The following is a 23,710-nucleotide window of genomic DNA, read 5'->3' on the forward strand; positions in this document are numbered from 1 at the left end:
GGTGTTTGAGATTGAGAAATGGTGCTGAATTGCACATATTGTTAGCTGATTATAGGTTAACTTAGATGGAAGTGTTTTGATGTTTGTTAACTATTCGAGAATGGAAACTTTAAGTCAAATATTTCTGGAGGAAAATATTGTTAGACCGAGGAAGGTTGTATGTTGTGATTAGTAGTTACGTTGTCTCATTGCTCCTACTCTCCATGGTTATGTGCCTGAAATCCTGGATATTAATACTGTTAAGGACCTTTTCAGTCTGTTCAGGGGAAATGGAAAGGAACTAAGAAAGTGTAAAGAGGGTAAAGGAATCAAGAATGGGAGTTCGATCATTTTTCTTTGATAGTAGTAAGGAATAAATTCTCATTCCCATTCTAATGTTCTGTTACTCAAAGTAATACTAAAAGTAAAAGAAAATAAGCTTCCATGGTAAAACCAGTTTTTTCCTACAGAAGGAATATCTTTGCAACCAGTCAGAGCAACTAATCTATCTTAGATTTGTATTTGATGTAATGAAAACCTTGTTCTAATTGTTGTTGACTAGCGTAACCTAGTGAATATCTTGTTCTTATTGACAGAAGCCCGGCAGATACAACCTCTCATGTCTCAGTGTGTCTCATTGGTGAACAAGGAATCAGACCTGTCGGTGATCTCAGTGTGTGCAGACCTGTTTAGCTTAGGTGTCTCCCTGGTGAACAAAGATTCGGACCTGGTCAGTGATTTAAGTTTGTGCAGAGCTGTTAAGCTTAGGTGTCTCATTTAAGTTCCGAACCTTATTTGCCTCCTATTAAATTCTGAGCTACGAGAGCATCACATGCTTATACTTACCATGCATAGTATATGTAAAAATATAATCTCATCGGTTGACAAATGCGCAACTAGTTGATCATGAATGAAAGGGTTAAGAACAATATTAGATTTTAACTTCTTGTTGACAGCACGCCAGGTTTTGATTTCCACTGGACACAATGAATCTTTTTTTGCAATATCACCGAGGAAACTCACAAGGATGGAACCACCTTTTCGGAGAGGTTGACAGAATTCATTGAACTGGACATAGTATCTAAATCCTTTTTAATTTCATCAGTCCAAACGTCTTGAGGCTGGACTGAACCCTTCACGAGATGGCGTTTTCCATTAGCATCTGCCAGATTTAAAGATATAGAGTTACGTTTAATAATTAAAAAAACAACTCGATTACATAGAATCACCAATATATAAAAAAAAAAAAAAAAAAAAAAAAAAAAAAAAGGTGCATCATTTATGTAGAGATATGTTTTTACCTATAGCTAGAACCTCTTCCTTGTCATCAAACTTCACGCGTTTCGGCCAATTTGCAACTACGATCCGGCATCGAGGTTTTGATGCTTTCACACTAGTCTCTCCCCCATCTCCTTCGTTCAATTCTTCTTCACTTTCAGAAACTGATTCGACTGGTTCATCAGAACTGTAATTTGGTTCTGTCTCAACCTGAATGGATGGAGTAGATCGCTCAACATGAAAGGATGGAGTAGATCGCTCCATAGGAGATGTATTTGCACTAACATCCATGTATGTTCCAGGCCTCTGAATAGAAACCCGATCACCATATCCATTTTTATTCCGTGTCATGGAGTCTGATGGTGTAACACCCCGACTTCTAAACACCATTAATTAGGTTAATTATCTTTAATTAGCAGCGGAAACCCTAATTTAGTCGGAGTGCCACATGCCTAATTCCCTCGTGGGAAATACAAGGCGCCATAACCTTTTTAAGTTACTAAATAAACTTTAATAATAAATACTTTTAACATTTGATTAAACATTAATATTAAAATCTAACTCAAATCCTGAAATCAAACTTAGACTTTAAATAATACATCCCTTTACTACTAATGACATAGTTATCTTTACTAAACATCGATCGTGAATTTGGTGGTTGCATCCTCACTCTAAGGTATCCCATGATCTTCTTCGTACCTAAAACAAAAGCAATATCGTGAGCCGAGGCCCAGTAACATACTACCCTAACAGCGTAAACTCATTTCAATTCATTTTATTTACTTTGCAATCAGGGAGAATAGAATATAGTAAAACACTTTCATAAATGCATTATAATAAAACATCATTTATAACTTGAAACTTTAATAGTTCCCATTATCTTTCATAAAACATTCATTTTACTTGGTAACTGACAAGTTAGCCTTGCGGGACGTCTCCCACCTTGCGATAGTCCTCAAGGAGCACTCTCCCTTGTTGGACATACGCTCGTACCTAATTCGTTTCTTTTTTTAGCTTGCGGTAACCCTCAAGGAGCACTCTCCCTTGTTGGGTGTCCCGCGGTACGGCGGTACGTGCACGACCTAGAAATAGTAGCCCCACTAACTGCCAGAACCGATTACACTTTTATTTATCATGTTTCGTATCTTATACGTAACTCATCATTCTTATAAAATCATTCATAAACACATTTGAATATCATCATGCATAAAACACACTTTATAAACACAATTCATATCCCACAATCCATTAAAACATATCATTATAAACATATTTCATAAATTCATAAAACACAGTTCATAAGGGGATTGTGGGTGTTAGCAATAGATGTTACCTCAACCGCAGTCTGTACTTTCTGTTCGATGGACCGTTCTTTCTGAGCTCCAAGTCCGATTTCTTTCAGAATATTAAGTCATTCGATTAGTTATTTAAAACGATAAATAAAAAATAAATAAAAAAATTGATATTTTATAAATGATAAAATTTATAAGTAATGAACGAATTTTAATAAAAATATAATTTCATAAATTAATTGAAATATCACGAAATGAAATTTCAATCAAAACATAAATTTATATTTCATAAATCGATTTACATGAAAAATATTTAAATTCCATTTTTGTTAATACTAGCTAGTAACTTAATTTTAGTAAAACCGGTGATTTAAATATATTTTTCTACCTGAAAAATAATAAACAATTTTATTAGTAATTATTATAAATATATATATATATATATATATATATATGGAAATTTTGGTATTTACTACCTTTAAAATACACCACTTTTGTATTTACTACCTTATGAAATTTTTATTTTAAATTACTACCTTAAACTTCCAGATTTTTTTTATTTACTACCACTTTATAGTTTTCTCATTTTAAAATTAAGTTATCTCTTTTGTTTCTTAATCGTTTAAAGTGATTCGAAGTTCATTATTTTCCTTTTTCTATAGGGATTTTATTGAGAACGTCATTTCAAAAAAATTCGTTTGATAATTCATAAATATTTTAATCTTTTAAAAATAATATTTAATTTGTTTAAACTTTTACGAAATGTTAAAAGGTAAGATCCCTATGGAATCCTTACATATAAATGAGAAGAATGAGCTTTGAATCACTTAAAATGATTAAGAAACGAAAGAGATATCTCAATTTTAAAATTAGAAAACTGTAAAATGGTAGTGAATACAAAAAAAATGGAACTTTAAGGTAGTAATTTAAAATAAAATTTTAATAAGGTAGTAAATACAAAAGTGGTGTATTTTTAAGGTAGTAAATACCAAAAAATCCTATATATATATATATATATATTAAAATATTTTATCAAATTTATTTAGATAACAACATGAAAGATAAATTTATAAATCTGAAAATAGTAATAGAGAATGAGCTTAACAAAACCCATTAGAATTTGGGCCCATCCCCTTTTGATTTGGGTTAACTGGAAGAATTCAAAAGTAGGAAATTGATTTCCTGATTTTGTGAATGTCGAGCAGAGGGGAGAGGCGAGCAACAGGCATGAAGGAGGAGGGAAGGAGACCGGCGGCAGCGACTGAGTGGCTTGGTGCCGCCGAATTTCGCCGGTGAAGGCGACGGTGGTGGTGGTGGGATGGTGTCGCGAAAACCGAAAGGAGGGGAAGAAATTGTGCGAAAATAAGAGAGGGAGCAGGGGACTTTTGTGAGGGGGCTTGGGTGGTTCAGGGGGGCGGCGACTCGCCGGGGATTGGGGGCGGAGATTGGTTGTTGATGGGGGTGGGTTTTGCGGTGGCGAAACGTCAAGAGGAAGGGAGAGGGAGTGCGGACAGGGGAGGGAAAGCAGGGGATGTGGGGGTGCGTGGTGGTGATTGCGGATCGGGTTCTTGCTGGTGACGAAGATAGGTGGGATGAGAGGTGGTGGTAGGGCGGTAGGTGAGGCAGATAATGGTGGTGATGGTGGTTTCAGTGGCGGCAGCCACTGATGGTGGTGTTCGAACAACGCAGGAAACAAGGGAGTAAAAATTGTTTTTAATTTTTTTTTTATTTCTCTGATTTCTGATGTTCCATTTCAACTCTGAAAATTGATGAATTTGTAAGGGAAAAAGGAAGAAAGCAATTTGGAATTGTAAACAAGGAGAGTGAAGGAGAAGGAAAAGAACTTGGGGCTTAAGCAAATGAATATAGACAGATTCAAGGGAGGAGAGGAAGGAAGGAAGTTTCTTCCTTCTTACTTTGTACGTGGAGAGCAAGGAAGAGAAGAAAATTGGATATTTGCTCTTTAGGGGTATTTTAGTAGTTTCACTTAGTTAGACTAAAATTCAGAAATTTGGTTGCTATTTTTGGAAACTACTAAAAATAGAAATATTTAGCTAAAATAATTCTTTATAAAAAAAAATATCGTTAACGAAAAATAAATAAATTTTCGTTTATAAATTTATCGTTTAAAATAAATCGTAAAAACGTTTAAAATAACGAAATTTTTAAATTATTCCTAATAATTAAAACGAAATTACGTTAATAAAATATTATTAATTTTAATAATTTGAGTTTAAAAATTTCGGGGTATTACAAATGGTGATGGTGTAGGAGGAGGTCGTGACAGCACATGTTTTTTAATCCCATGGGTGGAACAAATGATTTTTTCTCTGAATATGGTTTGGCACCTGTGAAAGAAGACATAATTGGCTGTTGTACAGCTTTGTGAGGCGGACTTGTAGCTTTGACAGAACTTTGTGAAACTTTCTAAGGTTGATGGGTAGCTTTATGAGGCTGTTGGGTAGCGTTATGAGGCTTGGCATGCTGTGCTTCTTTTTCTGCTTCTATTTGAATGAGATTTGGAAATAAAGGGCCACACGACCATCTACTTTCAGCCGTTTTTCTTTGTGGTTGTGGTGCTCCTGTGAGAGTGGATGAAATTGAGTGTTGCGATGGTTTAGAGGATGGTTGTGATAGGCTAAAAGATGGGTTTGATGATGTTTGAAGTTGGGGCTTTGAAGGTATGGAAGTAGATTGAGGAGGTATGGATGATTTTGGAGCAACCATGGACGGAGATGATGTAGAAGACGTAGGCTTTTTTACAGTTGTGGATTGCTTGATGGGTTCTGATATATATCCAAATGTTTGTGACACTCCAAGTGTTGGAGGGCAGAATGGTCCCCATTTTTGGGTGGATTTATCAGAAGATTTGGCTGACTTTGGTGAAGCAAGGCTCGAGTCTTCACTAGCAGTAGCTATGAAGGTTCTTTTACTCCTGTAACTCATTTTTTCAGTTCCTGTTGAGCAAGTGAGAAACACAATTATTCTATCAGAAATTCAGAACTAGAATGTGAGCTGAGAAATTAAACTATCACTCAAAATAATAAGCGAAAAAGCACACAAATAGAATCATGTACGTAGATTTTAGATAAATTTCACAGGAGAAGTACACTAAGCGTAGAAAAGCTTCTGAAAAAATGATGTTGGCTACACAAAGAAAATCCCTTGTGAGTGAGAGTGACCAGGCAACAAAAGGAATATATCCACCATCTCCAAAATCACCTAACTCTGTATTCAAGACCTTACAATGTAGCAGGAGTCCTAGGTTTTCCCCTCAAGCCAGTCATAATATTAACACTGCACCTGAGGTACAAGACACTAACCCAGCAGTGTTTGCTATATAATGCATTTCACTTTATTCAAGGAAATCAAATGTTAAATTATTACTGATTTATTATATGCGTTTACATTATTGTTTCATATCTTATTAATTTTGGATTTTATTTGAAAATTATAGGAACTAAAACCTGAAACAGGCATAGATTTTGAAATTAGCTGGCTCACCGAGCTTTTTAGAAGCCTTTGCTTTTTAATGAGGTAATAGTTTCTTCTGCCTCCACGTTGATTTTGTTCCCTTTGCCACCCAGACTCTTCAGTATAACCCTCATAGGCCCTTGCATAGGAAGATTTTCTAGCTGTTTAGCAGCTAACTCACTGAAATTGGGATACCATGTTGCTTTTGGTCGATGAAAATTAGAAATTACCATCAATCAAGCCACCCAGAATGAAAAGGGGAGTTGGAAGACCTAGCAGAAACAGAAGGAGAGAAGAAGGAGAAGAGCAACCAGGGAAAAGATCAAAAACTGAAATGTCAGAAGTGTGGTTGTTTTGGGCACAATTCTAGGACTTGTAAGGGAGGTCTGACCGGAAAGGAAATGAGAGAAACAGATGAGCCAATTGTGACAAAAAATCCTAGAGTTAGAGATCAATCAAATTCAGCAAAGGCGGCAAAAGCTGCTGAAAAGGCGGCTAAAGCTGCTGAAAAGGCATAAAAAGCAGCAAAAATTGCTGAAGTTGCAACATCAATAGCCAGAGTAGCAGACATTGCAGCAAGAACATCATCTACTGGTTCTAGGAGGGGGGAGACACCAACAAGAGAATCACGACAACCCAACTCTCAGTCAAGCACTCAACCTTCACTACCCCAACCACAAAACTGATTTTGACAATTTTATGAGATAATTATTTTTACAAGTAGTTATACAGAGTAATGACTAATGTGAAGGAAATGATGCCCTTGGTCCAAATATGCATATAATATTAAGTCTAATAAATGCGGTTCAGTATTAATTAACAAGTTAATAATTCAGTGAGATCAAGTGAGCTGAATGCCTAGCTAGAGGCCGCTTCAGTTCAAGTGGAGTTAATGATATTAATCCACAGCTTACTCTTTACTGAACCCGTAGGGTCACACAAATAGTACGTACACGGATCAAGTATTTAATGACATTAAATACTCCATCTATGGATATTCGGAATCGACGGATCTTGGTTTCTATGAGGGGGTCGAAAAAGCACGAGGCTAATGCGTGACCTCGTCCCTCGTGGGTGTGACGATTCTTTTTATTCAATCAAGTGTAATTGGATTTCCTGTGAGTTTACACCCAATTGACTAGTAATATAGGAGTCGCCATTCAGTTTTTAACGACAATGAGAAAAACTGACAAAACCCGGTTATCGTGACATAAAGGGAGTGCAATTATGTTTGACCACGACGGCCGTAGGTTCCCTTGTGATCCCTGGTGTGGGGATCTCTCAACATACACCCGCAAGGTAGAGATTGAGGGTTCGGGGGACTGTAACTACCGAGAGGAGTAATTCGCTCGTCGATAACTCCAGAGGCAGAATATCCTTACTAGCTCAACATAAATAATTGAAGGGACATGCGTTAACTATTAAACTAATCTGAGTTGATTTTAGCAATATGCAACATATAATACTAATTCGATCGTGATTATCTGATTTAAATAACATTAAGGGACCTAGCATGATAATCCGATTTCCCAAAAATATTATATTTGTTAGGCGTGATAGAACAATCAGATTTAGTTAGTTTAACAGTTCATAAAAAAGGTCGAGGAAAGCAGTTAAATCATTGAAAAGGGACACATTACGACGCACCCTTGAGAGGTGCGTCACAGTTCTCAGAAAACTAACCACTTTGACTTTGCTATTTCTCCTTTTTATTTAACGAATCTCAATTATGGGACAGGATACGTTCTGTTCGATTTATGGATCGATTGCGACAGAACGCGTGAACAATTTCGCAGCGAGAGGCTTAGGCTAAGGGTTGGAGTCAATACTCAGAATATAATTGTGTGTTGTGTGTGTTCCCTTCACGTCAAATTTAGGGGTCTATTTATAGGGAAGAGTTCGTGGAAAGATAGAATTGCAGAGTTCTAATCCACAAAGAATTAGGAAAAAACACGTACCCAGGTATTTTCAGCGCCCAGGGCTGGGCGTCAAAGATTTCGGCGCCCAGCTCTGGGCGTTGAAAATATGATCCAGGCAATTTCAGCGCCCAAGGCTAGGCGTTGAAATTGCTGTTTGGGCCGTTTTCTTATTCAGATTCGGATTCCTGAAATCCGTAGTGTTTGAGACTTAATCGAGTCTTTTAGTGCGTATCAATTTCATGACGGAATGCGTCTGGGCCCGTTACGAACTCTAGGCTCGTTAGGATTTTAATTAATACGTAACTCTTATTTCCGAATCATATTAGGAATAGGATTTTTGCAGTTTTCTATCTCATTTAGGATTTATGTTGGAGTGCAACACCTAATTCTGACAGGTTTCTATCTTTTATGACTTGCCACTTTTAGAAGCTACCCTTTACGGCAGTTACTATTTTTAGCAGGTTTCCATAAATAGCAGGTTTCGGGTGAAATGAAAAGGGGAATTGAGATTCGTTATTTTATAGGAGATGCGTTGTCAAGTGGAGATTTATGCTTTCATCATCGAACCTTCCCCTTTCGGGAATGGGGACAAAAGTAGGTGTCTACAGTTAGCCCCCACTTTGACTGAGTCTTGGAATAAGACGATGGTCAAAGTACTAGACGGAGTGCGTCACACAAGCCATGGTGACCTGTTTTTTGCGAGGGTCTTACGAGCCCCCGAGTGATAACATTTGACTTAAGGGTCATCACTTTGAAGTGTCGACATATCCCTCACGTGTCATTGGGATTTGTCAACGGATAGTATAGAATACTCCCTCACTTTGTCATTGGAAGTATCTAAAGAGGCGTAGAAACTCCCTCACTTTGTCATTGGGAGTAGCTACAGATGTTTTCGAAATCAAAGCTATAAAGTGTAATTGGGCCTGGCCAAGCCCAACCACGAGGTAAAAATGTTTTTTAAAAATTCTCATTTTCAGGGCTAGCTAAACGAGAAAACCCCCCTTGTTTTCATGGGACGTAAAACGAAGGAAAATCCAGCACCCTTGTTTTTATAGGACGTAAAACGAAGGAAAATCCAGCACCCTTGTTTTTTTAGGACGTAAAACGAAGGAAAATCCAGCACCCTTGTTTTATAGGACGTAAAACGATGGAAAATCCAGCAAAAGTTATCGCTGCAGCGACTAAGGACTTGCGCGGTTTAATGGCGCAGACCCCGCCGGCTAAAGTGGCGTGCCTGTCCGCTAAGGGTGGACACCCCGTCCGATAGAAGTGGACGAATCTGTTTTTAAAATTTGAAAATAAGGACCTACGCGGTTTGTGACGTATACCCCGCCGGCTAAAGCTGGCGAACCTGTCCGCTAAGGGTGGACACCCCGTCCGATAGAACTGGACGAATCTGTTTTTGAAATTTGAAAATAAGGACCTACGCGGTTTGTGACGTAGACCCCGCCGGCTAAAGATGGCGAACCTGTCCGCTAAGGGTGGACACCCCGTCCGATAGAAGTGGACGAATCTATTTTGAAATTTGTTTTGCTTTTTTTTTTTTGAAAATAAGGACCTACGCGGTTTGTGACGTAGACCCCGCCTGCTGAAGATGGCGTGCCTGTTTTAATTTTGAAGACTTTATTTTTTCGAAAACTGAGGACCTGCGCGGCTAGTGACGCAGACCCCGCCCGTTGAGGGTGGGCGAGCCCTGTCCGCTAAGGGTGGACGTCCCTGAATTCGTTTTTTCGATTTGGGAACTCGCGCGGTTGGTGACGCGATCTTGCCGACTGAAGATGGGCAAGTTCCTATTTCTTTGGTTCTTTGTGATTTCTTTTGAGAATTTCTTTTTATTCATTCTTGCAAGAGCGAATTCTTTCGAGGGATGCTCGAATTTAGTTGTAACCTGAACGTGGGCTGACAACGTGTTCAGACGGATCTTTGTCTTGCGACCGTATGCTTTCGTGATTTTGAGCTAGTTTTTACGGGTCAATTTTGCCATTACCTGGGTCCTTGATTAGGGGACTATGTATAAGTATCAACGGCGACCTTTGTCTTGAGGTCGTAATCCGGTTTTATCTTTTGAGGTTATCCAAACACGGGACTTCGTACAGTGTAGGCTGGGAATATCGTTTTAACTTTGCGCATTTTCTTTTGAAATGTATATTTTCTTTCGAGCCCCCAAGCACTCGTGCTTGATGGTCATTTTTTGTCAAAGAGGTTCCTACGCATTTTGTAATGTCTTTGATCGTGTTTGGGATCGTGCTCGTAAGTGCGAGCGATCTTTGTAGTGGTGTGCTACTTTGACAAAGTCGTGAGGTGCGACTTTCAGTAAGGAAATCGACTATTTTCGAGTCGAATGGATGCGGAAGGGCCCAATAGAAATTAGGGCCTTTTTTTAGCCTGGGTTCATTTTCGGCGCCCAGGCCTGGGCGTCGAAATAATTCACGCCCAGGTGGGGCGTTGAAAGTTTTGTTTGGGCTGGTCTTTTGATGACACAGTTGGCCTCTTGCTAATTCGTTTAATTCACTTGGAAGTTCTATGTATTCTCTTCTCTTTTGTTTTTTCTTTATTTTTAGAACGTGATGATTTTCTTTGAGAAGCCGTAGCCGATTGGTGGACTACGGTGCTTGTCGCTTTGGGGCGATTATTTTAAGGAACTGTTGCTCTTAAGGCGTACAGTTATTGCAATAGTTGGGCGAGTCTATTTGGCCAGAGGAACATACCTTGAGGCGTAAGATTTTGACCGCTCTTGCTGTTGTATATTTTTCCTTTTGAACGTGTTCGTGAATGTTCGACACTTAGAATGATGATATGTATGTGCGAACGAGCGTTCATAGAATGGCCGTTGTGTGCGGTCCATTAATCAGTTTGCTTGAATCATTTTTTTTTGAGCAATGACTGATTTTGAATAGTTTGCTTAGAAGCTTAATAGGGTTCTGGCCCTTTCATGAAGTGGGCTCAAACATCGTGCCCTTTCGTTTGTTCAAACATTTGCTTCGAGATTTTTTTTATTTTGCTATGGTTGTTTCGTAGCTTGGAGCCCCCAAGTATGCATGTTGGGATGCTTCCTTTTGGCGTACGATTTTCGTAGGTTCTTTCGAGAAAGATGCCTTGGGGTTTCGCTCGTGTAGGTGCGAGCTATCCCCTCTGTGGTAGGTAATGTTTTGCTACCTTTAATCCTTAATGTAGAAGTCGTGTGGCTTGTATTTGGGCGATAAGTAGTCTTTGCCTCTTTTGCACATGCTCTTGGTCGTGCCCGCATTAGTGCGATATGCCTTCCACCTTTTTTAGACTTGTATTGTGGGATGGTTGAACTTATGGTGCGACGTAGGCTTGTAGGCCTAACGGCGTGTCTTAGAACATTCCTCCAAGCGTTAGGATATCATTATTATTTTTGCATTGGAGTACTTCATCATGCCTCGTTCAGGTGTTCGAACAAGTGTAGCACCTTTCCGCATGGGTTTGCATGGCTTATTACTTCGTTCGATGCGAGGATTCATAGATGTTTCTTTACTTTTTTTTATATATCTGGGCAAAACTTGGCTAGAAGAAAGAATCAGCACCCAGGCTGGGGCGTTAAAGATATTGGCGCCCAGCTCTGGGCGTTGAAAATGATTTCTGGGTATATTTTGACAGTTCTTATCCTTGATTTTTTTTTCTTTCTCTTTTCCTTTGGAACGAGGTAGACTGTGTAACGGGCGCTTGTAGGGCGAGCGTTATGTGCAGTGGTTTGATCGGAGTTTTGGTGACTCGTGATTTTCAGTTACCCTTGTTAGTGGGGTGACTTCATATATTCTAAGTAGTGCCTTAGAATTTGGGAGGGGTTGTAGCCATTCTAAGGTTCGTTTTACACGATTAAAGCTTAGGATTGAGCCCCTATGACATATGTATAGCATTAGCGTCGAAAATTTGCGATGAAATCGTCATTTCGAGCATTTTTAGAGTGTTTTTCTCAAGCCCCCAATTGTAGTAATATGTTGGTTATAAAAATATAATCATATTGATAGTTAAAATATTCAGAAATTGTAACATTGTGAGATAGTGCATATATATAGAGAAACATTACATTTTGAGAGTATACCATGGAATATTAGTTTATATCTTATAAACACTTTATAAGTTATTTTATTAGATCATAGAGATATAATTGTTAATTAGCCTATTTTGTTTATACACAAAAGGAAAAACGAATATTATATCACTGCAATATTATTTGTAATCTTTCCCAACAATATGTATTAGATTTTGCAGAGAAGTTGAAAGGACATAACAAAACAAATAATCGAGAATTGAGAAATGAGAGGTTATAATTATTAGACGTTCTTTAAGGTTGATCAATATTTTAGAAGAAAATAAAGAAAATGAAAACTTAATAAATTAATGACAAGTGACATACAAATTTTCAAGTTCTAAAATATTGGAGTAGTATAATGAATATATTTTGTTTTATATATATATATATACACATATATATATACACACATATATATATATATATATATATATATATATATATATATAACTGGTTATCTTAACTATACCTTATAATCACTCTCGTAAGTCATGTATATAATCCTAATTATACTAATGAGAACAATCAATTATCGTTACCACAAGGACCCTCCAATTCAAGCAACGGAAATGTTCATCTTACACGGTACAACCAGGGTTATATAAGGCACATTATACGTGCTCACTAATCACAAATTGGACATGCTTGTTACGGCATAATCACAAATTAAGAACACTTGAGTAGTTTTTTATAAATGGATATCTCTTGCGATTTTTCAATAACACAATCTCACTCACTCAGTACTTGAGTAGTAGTGTAGACACTTGACAATGTGTAGTACTTGAGTAATTAAAGTCAAACTTTAATTTATAAAAACCTGTTGCCCAACACGCATAATATAGAGGGTAAAAAAAGTCCACAATCCCTCTTATGTTCTCGTATGTGATGCTTTGATCACCTCATGCGCCTTAAATAAATTTAGAAAAAGAATAATACTACTATGTAGTATCTATTTTTCGAAAGTAATTTCATCTAAAATTCGACTATAAAAAGACTGGACTCTATTCATTTATCTGGCACCACAATCACAATTCACTATCCATTTTTACTTAATATTATATAAAAACCTTTCCTTATTTTAATTAGTTGTTAAGATGTCTTCAAAAGCATTTTCATCAATTGCCCTCCTCCTATGTCTCAACATAGTGTTTTTCACTATGGTGAGTTCCCAAAATGTCCGCTCCCCACCACCTCGTCCCAGGTCACCACCACCTTCCAGGTCACCACCTCCAATGATGGCGTCCCCACCCGTGTCACCTCCTAGCAACAGTTGCCCCATAGATACGCTAAAATTGAAGGTGTGTGCCAATGTATTGAATGATTTGCTTAAAGTCACGAATGACACCCCTCAATGTTGTTCTCTCATTGAAGGGTTGGTTGACCTTGAAGCAGCAGTTTGTCTTTGTACTGTTATTAAAGCTAATGTTTTAGGGATCAAAGTTAATGCTACGCTCAACATAAATGTGTTGCTCAACAATTGTGGTAAGAAGATACCTGAAGGCTTCGAATGTTCTTAAACTTATTAATCGGATTTTGTTGGGTATAATCAAAATCTTAAATAAGTATAACTTTCGTATTCTAGCAGCTTTGGAGCAGCTCATCAATAATGTTGTATATGTTATGTGTTGGCTTTTGTTGGTGACTAATCTAGGTTGTCAATAAACTCCAGCCTAACATTGTACCGTAGTAGTACGTAATCTTTTACAATTAATAAAGTGAGAAAAACCTACATGAGTTTTCTTGAATAATAAGACAGTATATTTGTTGAAGTTGATGCAATATATATATATATATATATATATATATATATATATATATATATATATATATATATATATATATATATATATATATATATATATATATATATTATAATTTTTTTTTAAAGGAAAGGTACACGGTTTAAGATCTCCCTATCTCAGGGAAGACCAAAGAATCTAAAAGCCTCCTTATCTCAGGAAAAGACTAATAAATTAGAAAATAAAAAGATACAAAAAAAGAAAATAAAAAACTAAAACTAAAGCTTCTCAAGGAAGCCAAATAAACAGAGCTTCTCAATGAATCTAATACAAGAGAGGTGTCAATTTGTCAAAGTAACTAGGGAGTTCAACTCACCCTGTGTCGATCTGATTGATGTAGAATAGAAAATTTTCATAGTGGTATTCCGAAGACGAGTATGGCGGTGCCTGAGGTTCACCGATAACGAAGAAGCAAAGGGTATTATGCTAGCCAAGGAAATGAGGCGGTCGAGAAGCAAGAACATCTTGCTTAAAATTTCTAAGAAAAAAAAATAAACAGATGGAACGATGCTGTAAAAACAGATCATCGTCTATGGGCATGGCCAATAGAAGAACCAGAAAATAATCTAAAAATGATTGAAATTAAAAAATAACTACAAGAACTTCTTTACGGAACATATGACAGAAATTGACCATGAAATTCCATTATTTCTGAAAAACAAAGATGACAAGCAAAGATTTGGCCTTATTATGTTTCTGTGCCTGATGAGGCAGGGAAGAGAAAATAAAATTCAATGTAGGCCTCATAAGCATGGTCATATGCATCTTGTGATGCAGGGCCAAAAACCAAGACAAAAGCTTGATTAATTTCGGAAGAAACATAACATATCTATTTGTTTAAACCATTTAGAAGGAGATGAACATCATATAAATATTTTCATATGTATCATAAGATGCTGGGTCAAGAAGCAAAGAATATTGCTCGCTTAAATTTCGAATTAAATTGGGCCAAATTAAAATAAAAAAATAACATTGATGCATCATGAGATGCTGGATCAAGAAGCAAGAGAGAATCTTGCTTAATTTCAGAAAACAAATTAGCTATACATATTTTACCATGGTTGGAGCGCAATTTTGATGGTGCAGGCATGTGCACGTAGCTCTAGGTGCACCAGGATCAAAACGACCAACATTAAACACAAAACGCTCGTTTTTATTAAATTCCCAGAAAAAAACAATTCCCTTGAACAAAAGAACATTAAAGGCTCTGTTCTTTTCAGTTATGTTTTCGCGTTTTTATTTGATTCGCTGTTATTTTTGCGATAAATATTCTTCTGGGTTTTAGGTTTTGAATTCAAAGTGTGAAGAGGAGAGAGAAAGTGTGAACTAGGTTTTCTTAAATGGGTTTTAGAGAGAGAAAGTAATGGAAATTCTCAAAAATTCGTTGATTTTTTGCTTCAAAATCAAATTAAATTGATTCTTCTTTTTCATATCTGAATTCTGCAGCTGATAATCAGATTTTGGGAGGTAATTTTTCAATTTTGTAATAATAAATTGTATATTTTGATGATTTTAATTTTGTAATAATCGTGCTTTTGATGATTTTGACTATATATTTCGATGATTTTGATTTTGTAATAATCGTGTTTTGATGAATTTGATGATTTTAATGAATCAAATTATGTAACAACACGCTGATTTCGTTGAAATCGTTGATTTTGAAGATTTTTATTATGTAATTACGAAATTTTTTTCCAAAAAAGAACAGTTTAACGTATTTAAAGAACATATGCTCGTATTAAAAGAACACTTTCTTTATAGTAGAAAAATAGGTCATTTGCGTTTCATAAGTTGTTCTTTTATTTTGTTGTGCTCTTTTTTATTATTTTCAATGTCATTTTCGTTTCATAATTTGTTCTTTTTTTATATTTGTGTTATTTTTCGTGTTACTTTTTATTTATCCTTTGTTCTTTTGATTGCGTTATTTTTCTGTTATTATACATGTTAACTTATTATTTTTTCAGATATTATGAATAATATGCTTGGTAATTCATAACAGAATGATGCTAATGATGATTCAGAATCATATGTTATTGTGGGACAAAGTACTTGACTTGTTCTTTTCGTCTGTATATTTGTTCTTTTAGTCTTTTCATTTGTTCTTTTTATAATACTCTGTTAAAAGAATAGAATAAAAACACGTACACGGTTCTCATTATGCTCTCTTTAAGATATTTTCCTTTCTACTTTTCTGTTCTTCTTTGATTCTACTTCCTATTTTTTTATTTTCTATTTTTCAGCAACTATATATATAATAATTGTACTTATGAATCAGAGCGATTTCCTTCAATATTGCATAAAGATCCAATAATTCCCTAAATACGTTACTTTCTAAGTTATTTCCCACCATACCGTCCACGTAAGCAAGGGAGAAAGAGAAGTAATTTTTTTTTCCGGTTCAGCATTGAACCGCCATATGAGATAGCGGTTTCGTTTTAAAGCAAATCGCCATCTCAGATGGCGGTTCAATGTTATAAACCGCTATCTGAGATAGCGGTTTGCATTAAAACAAAACCGCTATCTCAGATGGCGGTTTGCTTAGTTGTAAATTATTTTTAACATGAATTACAGTTTAAATAGAAATATAACATAGAAGTAACCTCTTGTGACATCAATTGTGTCTGTAGCTCAGTGGATAGAGCGTGTTGTTTCTAAGTAGAAGGTCGTGGGTTCGAATCCTACCTGATGCACTTATTTGTTTTTAACCATTTCTTAATATTAATTATAAACATTACCAAATTTAATGTATCAACATTAGTGTCTGTAACTCAGTGGATAGATCGAGCATTTGTTTACTACGCAGTAGGTTGTGGGTTCGACCCCTACCTGACGCGGTTATTTTTTTTTACCATTTATAAATAGTGATTATAAACCGCTATCTCAGATAGCGGTTTACCTGAGATAGCGGTTTAGTGCCGCTTCGTTAAAAAAAAAACCGGGTTTAATGCTTACGTGGACGGTATGGTGGGAATTAAGTTAAAAAGTGGCGTATTTTGGGAATTTGACGTTCTTTAAACAATATTGAAGGAACTCGCTCAGTAACACTTAGCTGTCTCAGAAGAAAAAAAGAAATTAATATCTTAAACTTGATAATGGAGCGATTTCCTACAATATTGCATAAAGATTCAATAATTCCGTAAATACGTTACTTTCTAAGTTATTTCCCACCATACCGTCCACGTAAGCAAGGGAGAAAGAGAAGTAATTTTTTTTTCCGGTTCAGCATTGAACCGCCATATGAGATAGCGGTTTTGTTTTAAAGCAACCCGCCATCTCAGATGGCGGTTCAATGTTATAAACCGCTATCTGAGATAACGGTTTGCATTAAAACAAAACCGCTATCTCAGATGGCGGTTTTCTTAGTTGTAAATTATTTTTAACATGAATTACAGTTTAAATAGAAATATAACTTAGAAGTAACCTCTTGTGACATCAATTGTGTCTGTAGCTCAGTGGATAGAGTGTGTTGTTTCTAAGCAGAAGGTCGTGGGTTCGAATCCTACCTGATGCACTTATTTCTTTTTAACCATTTCTTAATATATTAATTATAAATATTACCAAATTTAACTTATCAACATTAGTGTCTGTAACTCAGTGGATAGAGCATTTGTTTACTACGCAGTAGGTTGTAGGTTTGACCCCTACCTGATGCGGTTATTACATTTTCTCCTTATTTTCTCTCTAAAATTCATTCTCAATGGTTCTCGTTTGTTTAAAATGAGTGAATTAAGAAAAATACTAGTTCAATTTGGCTAGTTTTCGAAGCAAGAGAATCTCCGGAGAGCGTGATATTTTCCGAGGATTGAGATCAATTTTTGAAGATTTATTAAGAGATATTGATGCTCCTGATAAATGTTGATCAAGTGTTTAAGGTACATTTCCTTGTTCTTTCCTCTAATGTTCTTTTCAAAATGTAATGTTCTTTTCACAACTTTACTTTATTTGTGTCATCAACATAGTTTGTTCTTTTAAATCAACATAGTTTGTTCTTTTATATCAACGTACATAGATTGTTAAAAAAAAGGATATGATGGTTTGAAAAGAACAAATAACACTTAAAAAAGAACATAGTCTGATTCCTGATAAAAGAACAAAAATACTTTAAAAAAAATATAGATTTAGTTTTAAGTGCATCAAAAAATGGTTGTTTTGTCTTTTTAATTAGAACATAAAATCGTTTGACTAGAACAAATAATACTTCATAAAATAACATAGATTTGATGCGTGGGATAAGAACAAAAAAACATTTAAATAAAAATATAGATCTAGTTTTAAGTGCATCAAAATGTTGTCGTTTTCGTCTTTTTAATTAGAACAGTAAGTGGTTTGAAAAGAACAAATACAACTAATAAAATAACATAGATTTGTAGTTCTTTTTGTTCCTTTCATTCTAATCTTTTGTTTGATAAGGAAAAAGAAAATGTTGCACTTTTTCATGTGTTTTATTTATTTTTTATTTTTTTTGTTGTCGTTTTTTTCTTTTTCTTTTGAGTATTTGTTATTTTTTTTTCTTTTGATTTTGTTATTTGTGTTTTGTAAAAAAGTTGTTCTTTTTTTAATTATTTTGTGTTCTTTTTAACTGTTTTTTAATTTTTTATAATATTATCGATAATATGTTTTTTTTTGTTTTTCTGTTGCATTTTTCACATGATGTTATTTTTGAAAAATAGTTGTTCTTTTTATAGTTTATCAGGAGAGAAAATATGCCATTTTCATTTTTGTACATTTTCTTTAGTTTTTTTAACATTAGTGTTCTTTTCATATTTTGGTTAATGTTCTTTTAGTTTACTCTATTATGTTTTTTCTGTTTAGTTTCTTATGTTCTTTTTCGTTTTTTGCGTTTCCTTTTAATATTTTTGTGTTTTAGTGCGGTGCACGTAGATCTACGTGCAGGCCCCTGCACCATCGGCGCGTTGTGGTTGGAGGATCAAGGATGCTAGAGAGGGGCACAATACAGACATTGGCGTCGTCGGCACCCCATCATAATGTTATAACTTCTTTGCCTATGCTTGCTTCCAATCAAAGATTCCAAAATCGCGTTTTGGGATTGGCCATTAATGTCTTCGCTAACTGAAACACATTATAATGGGAGGTCTAATGATTATCTCCGTTACTAATGGTTACCTTGATAAATCTTATTATTCTTCTTCGTTTGTTTTTTCTTATGGAAATTTCAAATTTAAAGTTGGTCTTGCAATTACTAAACTTTCTTGGCCTATTGCACCGTATTAGTGGCATGATTCCGATTAAACTACTAATCATGAAGTCCAAAGCATTTTCCCATTTTTATATGCTTAGCTTGCATGATATGTACGTTGTGCATTGATAACATAATATTGAGTTTATATATATATACTTCCTCCGTTTCGGAAATATCGCACCATTTGTTTTTTTCACTATTCACAACACAACTTTGGCCATTTTTTGTGATTCGTACGAAGAGAAATTTTAGTAATGTGGATAATGTTAGATTCGTATCGATATATATTTTCTAAATATTAATTTTTTAAAATTTTTAGTTGCACACGGTTAGAGATATTAATAGTCAAAGTAATGGTTAGAAGAGTAAAAGTCAACCATGGTGCGATATATCCGGAACGGAAGAAATATATGTTTTGTTCTATATTTATTTTTTTAAAAATTGTTTTGTTTCTCGATGAAGTTATCTTTGTGAAAATAGTTAAGAATGATGCATTGCTACTAATAAAAATATATTTTATATAGGATTTAATTGATTAAATATGTTTAGATGGATCATTTAATTGATGTTCTTGTCGTGTTTTCATATTCATGCAAAGGGTGCAATTCGGCATTAGCTATTTTTACTTCAAGTAAAACTATGGCTTCCACGAGATACAAATGAATGGGTTATATCTGATAACCATATGTCTTATCAAGGTCCTTTAGGTAATTTTAGAACGTCTCACGGTTTTAAGGTGAAGGAAATAATGCTCTTGGTCCAAGTATGCATTCAATGATAAGTCTAATAAATGCGGTTCAGTATTAATTAACAAGTTAATAATTCAGTGAGATCAAGTGAGCTGAATGCCTAGCTAGAGGCCGCTTCAGTTCAAGTGGAATTAATGATATTAATCCACAGCTTACTCTTGACTGAACCCGTAGGGTCACACAAATAGTACGTAAACGGATCAAGTATTTAATGGCATTAAATACTCCATCTATGGATATTCGGAATCGACGGATCTTGGTTTCAGTGGGAGCTGAGATCGTCACAGGCAAGAAATGAATACTCCGGAAACGATGATATTGCCGGAAACGGAAATATGGATCGTATCGGAAATATAAATATTATCCAAGTCGTAGATGTTGCCGGAAACGGAAACATGGTACGTATCGGAAAATATTATCGGAAATGGAAATATTGCCGGAATCGGAAATATTACCGGAAACGGAAATATTGTCTGAATCGGAAATATTATCGGAATCGGAAAATAATTCCGGAAACGGAAATATTAAATATTTGTTCGAAACGGAAATTAATTCCGGAATCGGAAATGTTAAATATTGTTCGTATCGGAAATGAATTCCGGAATCGGAAAATTAATCGGAAGCGCGTCGTACGAATTAGCATCGGACGAGCTTGCTAGACGAAGGCCCAGCACGAAGCCAGGCCCACGTCCAGCAAGGGAAACGCGCGCCACAACACGCCAGCCCAAGGCTGCGCCAGGCCAACCGCAAGGCAGGCCCAGCGCGCGCCCAAGGCTGCGACAGTCGTGGGCTGCGATGCTCGGGCTGTGCGCGCGCGCGCATGGCGCCCCTCGTGGGCTGCTGTGCGTGCGTGGGTGTTTGTGTTCACATACGAAACCTAAAACGAACAGGATTCGTTTAATGATTAAATTCCTAATTCTATTTGATAAATTAATTAAATAAGAGTTTTATTATGATTCTAATTTAATTAATTCGTATCCTAATAGGATTCCAATTCGCTTTCCATACCCCTATAAATATGTGGCCTGGGTTCACAATTTATAACAAGTTTTTCAAGTATTCAAAGTGAGTTTTTGTGAAAAAAATTCAGACACATTCCTTGCTCAAAAGTGCCGAAATTTTTAGTACCTTAAGGGCGATTCTAGTTGGTCAATCTTAAGGCGAATCCGGACATACTGTGGACTATCTACGGAGGGACGACACTTGGAGTCCTAAAGACTTGTTCTTGTTCGGTTCGGGCGCAGCTAGGGAAGGCACGCAACAAAGAGTATGCATCTAAACTATGCTATATGATTATGTGTAAATAATATGTATTCCTGGCTAAATGGTTTCTCCGCATGATTTATGAATTGTCATATGTATCATAACCTAACAGTGGTATCACGAGCCTCTTATTATTTTCATAATCTAAATTGCATGAACATGGTTAAATATTACAAATTTGCAAGAATTAAAAGGGGTGATTAATTTTCGTAATTGTTAATTAATTGCAAATTGCGTTTATTTAATTATACGTACGCAGTTTTTCGGCAGTTTCTTCGTTATTCATCCAAATCGAGTGATTTTTGTGTCAATTCCGCATGTAAAAGGCATTCTAAAATTTTGAAGCCTAACTATGACTTTTCGAAGGTTTTAGTTTTTCGAATGCAAAATTTCGTAAATTTAAGATGTTAAATTAAATATTTGCGATTCTTGTTGATAAATCTTGAATTTTTCATTGACCTACTGTATATGTTTAAAAGGTATGAATGCCTAGCCTTGTTAATTATGCAATCTAATTTGTAATTATGATTAATTTGTTGAAAATTAGAATAATTTAGAATTAATTTGATTTTCATAATTAATTATAATTTAATTAGATACCTATGATTAAAAACCACCATAAAAATTGTAAATTTATGACCTAGACTTGAATCCATGTTAATCGGAAATCAATTGAATAATAAATTTTCGATTTTTCGCCCTAAAATTATGAAATTAATATTAATTTATTAATTTGTCATTAATTTTAAATATAAATTTTTTAGATTTTATGCGATTCGTTCATATAACTTGCACGCACAAAGCAATGGACGCTACGTGTTACCCTTAAGGGGTGTTGTATAGTGCGGGCATGTGACGACGAGCAAGGGAGCTCGTCGCCCATGCAGCACGAATGCAATGAGCAAGGGCATGGTGCACGAGCACAAGGCAGCAGCCCTGCCTTGTGTTGTGGGCTACGAGCAGTGGACGAATGGGCATGGGCGAAGGCAAGGCACGGCAGTCGCGTGTGGGCAGCAAGCGAGCTGCGCCACAACGCGCACTGCCTCGCGCAAGCGCGCGCAGCCTCGCGCGCACCGAGCGCAAGCTCGCGTGCCACGAGTGCTGCGCCCAGCGTCGATGCCTCGCGCAGCGAGCGCTGGCTCGCACAAGCGAGCGCTGGCGAGCGCGCGCAGCGAGCGCTGGCTCGCATCAAACGAGAGCTGGCGAGCGCGCACATCGAGCGCTGGCGAGCGTGCACAGCGAGCGATGGCTCGCGTGCATCGAGCGCTGGCGCGCGCGCAGCGAGCACCAACTCGAGCGATAGCTTGCGAAGGGTAGAAGCAGCAGCTATGCGACGCAGCGCATGGGCTGCGCGCACATGGCCAGCGATGGCTGTGTGCGTGTGGCCCATGGGCGTGCGATGCGTAGGGTGTTTGCGTTGCGATTAGATCGTTTTGAAATTTTAATTTGAAATTTTCAGTTTACGTAATTTTAATTAATTTTAAAATTAATAATTTAAATTATTTTCTTGGATTTTGATTTTGAATATTGTAATTATAATAAATTTTTATTTATTCTAATTATTTTACTAAAATTAAAATCATGAATTAATTTAAATGCGACTGAAATTAAATTAAACTTTTTGGATTCAATTATAAATTTATATGAGCTTTAAATTTTAATTAAATTTGTATGTTTCCGGTTAGACTAGAAATACATTTTTATGTTTAAAATTAGTAAAGCATATGAATTTATTGGTTTGAGTGGGAGCCCCTTTTAGTCATAAACTCTTGATTAGGTCTACAAATCCTTAAGGTTAAAACAACTTGATTAGAATTAATAAGGACTGAATAATTGGTAGATTATTGGTGCCCTTGATTAATTGCTGCAAATGTTTACGTGATGCATAATGTGTTTTACTAACCAGCTATGTGGGCCATTCATGAAAATGAATGGGTGAATGGTATATATTGTATATGTACTGTTTTGCAGGTTATGAAGTGACTAGTATGGCCCAAATAGGATAGAAAATATGGCCTGCGTACCATTAATTTGAATGTAATTGGTCTAAAGTACCAAAGTAGTTTTTCAATTCAAATATGGTCTGCGTACCATCAAATAGTTGTAATTAGTTTTAATTATAGCTTATCCTATTTGAAGAAAATGGTGCCTCCCACAGAGATTTTCAAGACGGACTTTGAAGTTAAAGCTTCAAGATGAAGTCGGGCCATACTAGATCACATTTATCTTATGCATGTTTTAAGTTATTTATTGCTTTTAAATATGTCTTAAAATGCATGAGATCAAAAGCTTGATTATGTTGCATGATTAAGGATTTTAGTTCACTTAAAATCTAACCAACATAGTAAGAGCCTTAAGTTCCAAACTTAAAAAAAAAATTGAGTTATAAGGTGCCATGCCAAAATATACACTTGCTTGGATATCCTTTACATCAATCTAGTAATAGTTTTCGCTCAGCGAGGTGTTACTTATTGGTCCTAAAGGGGCAAGGTACACAAATAATTGTGAGTACATGTTAGTTTTGGTGAAACTCAACGATATAAGTAAGGAGTCCTTTTATGTCGTGGCAAAATCGATAGGTTTACCTAATAAGTTCTTAGACGTACCTATCAACCAAGAATAGTTTCTAGACTATTAGCAAAAGGCTTTTGCTTACCTAAGATGTTTTAGGATTAAGTCGACAAACTGTGCTTAGTTCTT

The 23,710-nt window shown here is 36.0% G+C and overlaps 2 protein-coding genes across 3 annotated transcripts; one reads left to right on the forward strand and one right to left on the reverse strand.

The window, feature by feature from the left end:
• Positions 1-335: 335 nt before the first annotated feature.
• LOC130463957 (uncharacterized) lies at positions 336-2,915 on the reverse strand. Of its 2 annotated transcripts, XM_056833260.1 has the most exons (3): positions 2,591-2,915; positions 1,281-1,956; positions 336-1,141 (listed from the first exon to the last, which is right to left on the reverse strand). In XM_056833260.1, the coding sequence occupies exons 2-3, from the start codon at positions 1,645-1,647 to the stop codon at positions 999-1,001; spliced, it is 510 nt and encodes a 169-aa protein (XP_056689238.1). In that variant the 5' UTR covers positions 1,648-1,956; positions 2,591-2,915; the 3' UTR covers positions 336-998. The 2 variants fall into 2 exon arrangements, with proteins under 2 accessions (XP_056689238.1, XP_056689239.1); XM_056833261.1 differs by lacking the exon at positions 2,591-2,915 and having other exon boundaries at positions 1,281-2,408.
• Positions 2,916-13,003: 10,088 nt separating this feature from the next.
• Positions 13,004-13,768, forward strand: LOC110798879 (pEARLI1-like lipid transfer protein 1). The gene has a single exon (XM_022004076.2). It carries the CDS (start codon positions 13,094-13,096, stop codon positions 13,514-13,516), a length of 423 nt encoding a protein of 140 aa, XP_021859768.1. The 5' UTR covers positions 13,004-13,093; the 3' UTR covers positions 13,517-13,768.
• The last annotated feature ends 9,942 nt before the right edge of the window (positions 13,769-23,710 follow it).

This window comes from Spinacia oleracea, chromosome 6 (assembly GCF_020520425.1).
Source record: "Spinacia oleracea cultivar Varoflay chromosome 6, BTI_SOV_V1, whole genome shotgun sequence".
NCBI lineage: Eukaryota > Viridiplantae > Streptophyta > Magnoliopsida > Caryophyllales > Amaranthaceae > Spinacia > Spinacia oleracea.

Bases quoted from the DNA above. Each gene is read 5' to 3' on its own strand.
- LOC110798879 (XM_022004076.2), top strand. From the start codon at position 13,094: ATGTCTTCAAAAGCATTTTCATCAATTGCCCTCCTCCTATGTCTCAAC.
- LOC130463957 (XM_056833260.1), bottom strand. From the start codon at position 1,647: ATGGTGTTTAGAAGTCGGGGTGTTACACCATCAGACTCCATGACACGG. The intron at 1,142-1,280 runs GTAAAAACATAT...TAAATCTGGCAG, and splicing joins GGAAGAGGTTCTAGCTATAG to ATGCTAATGGAAAACGCCAT.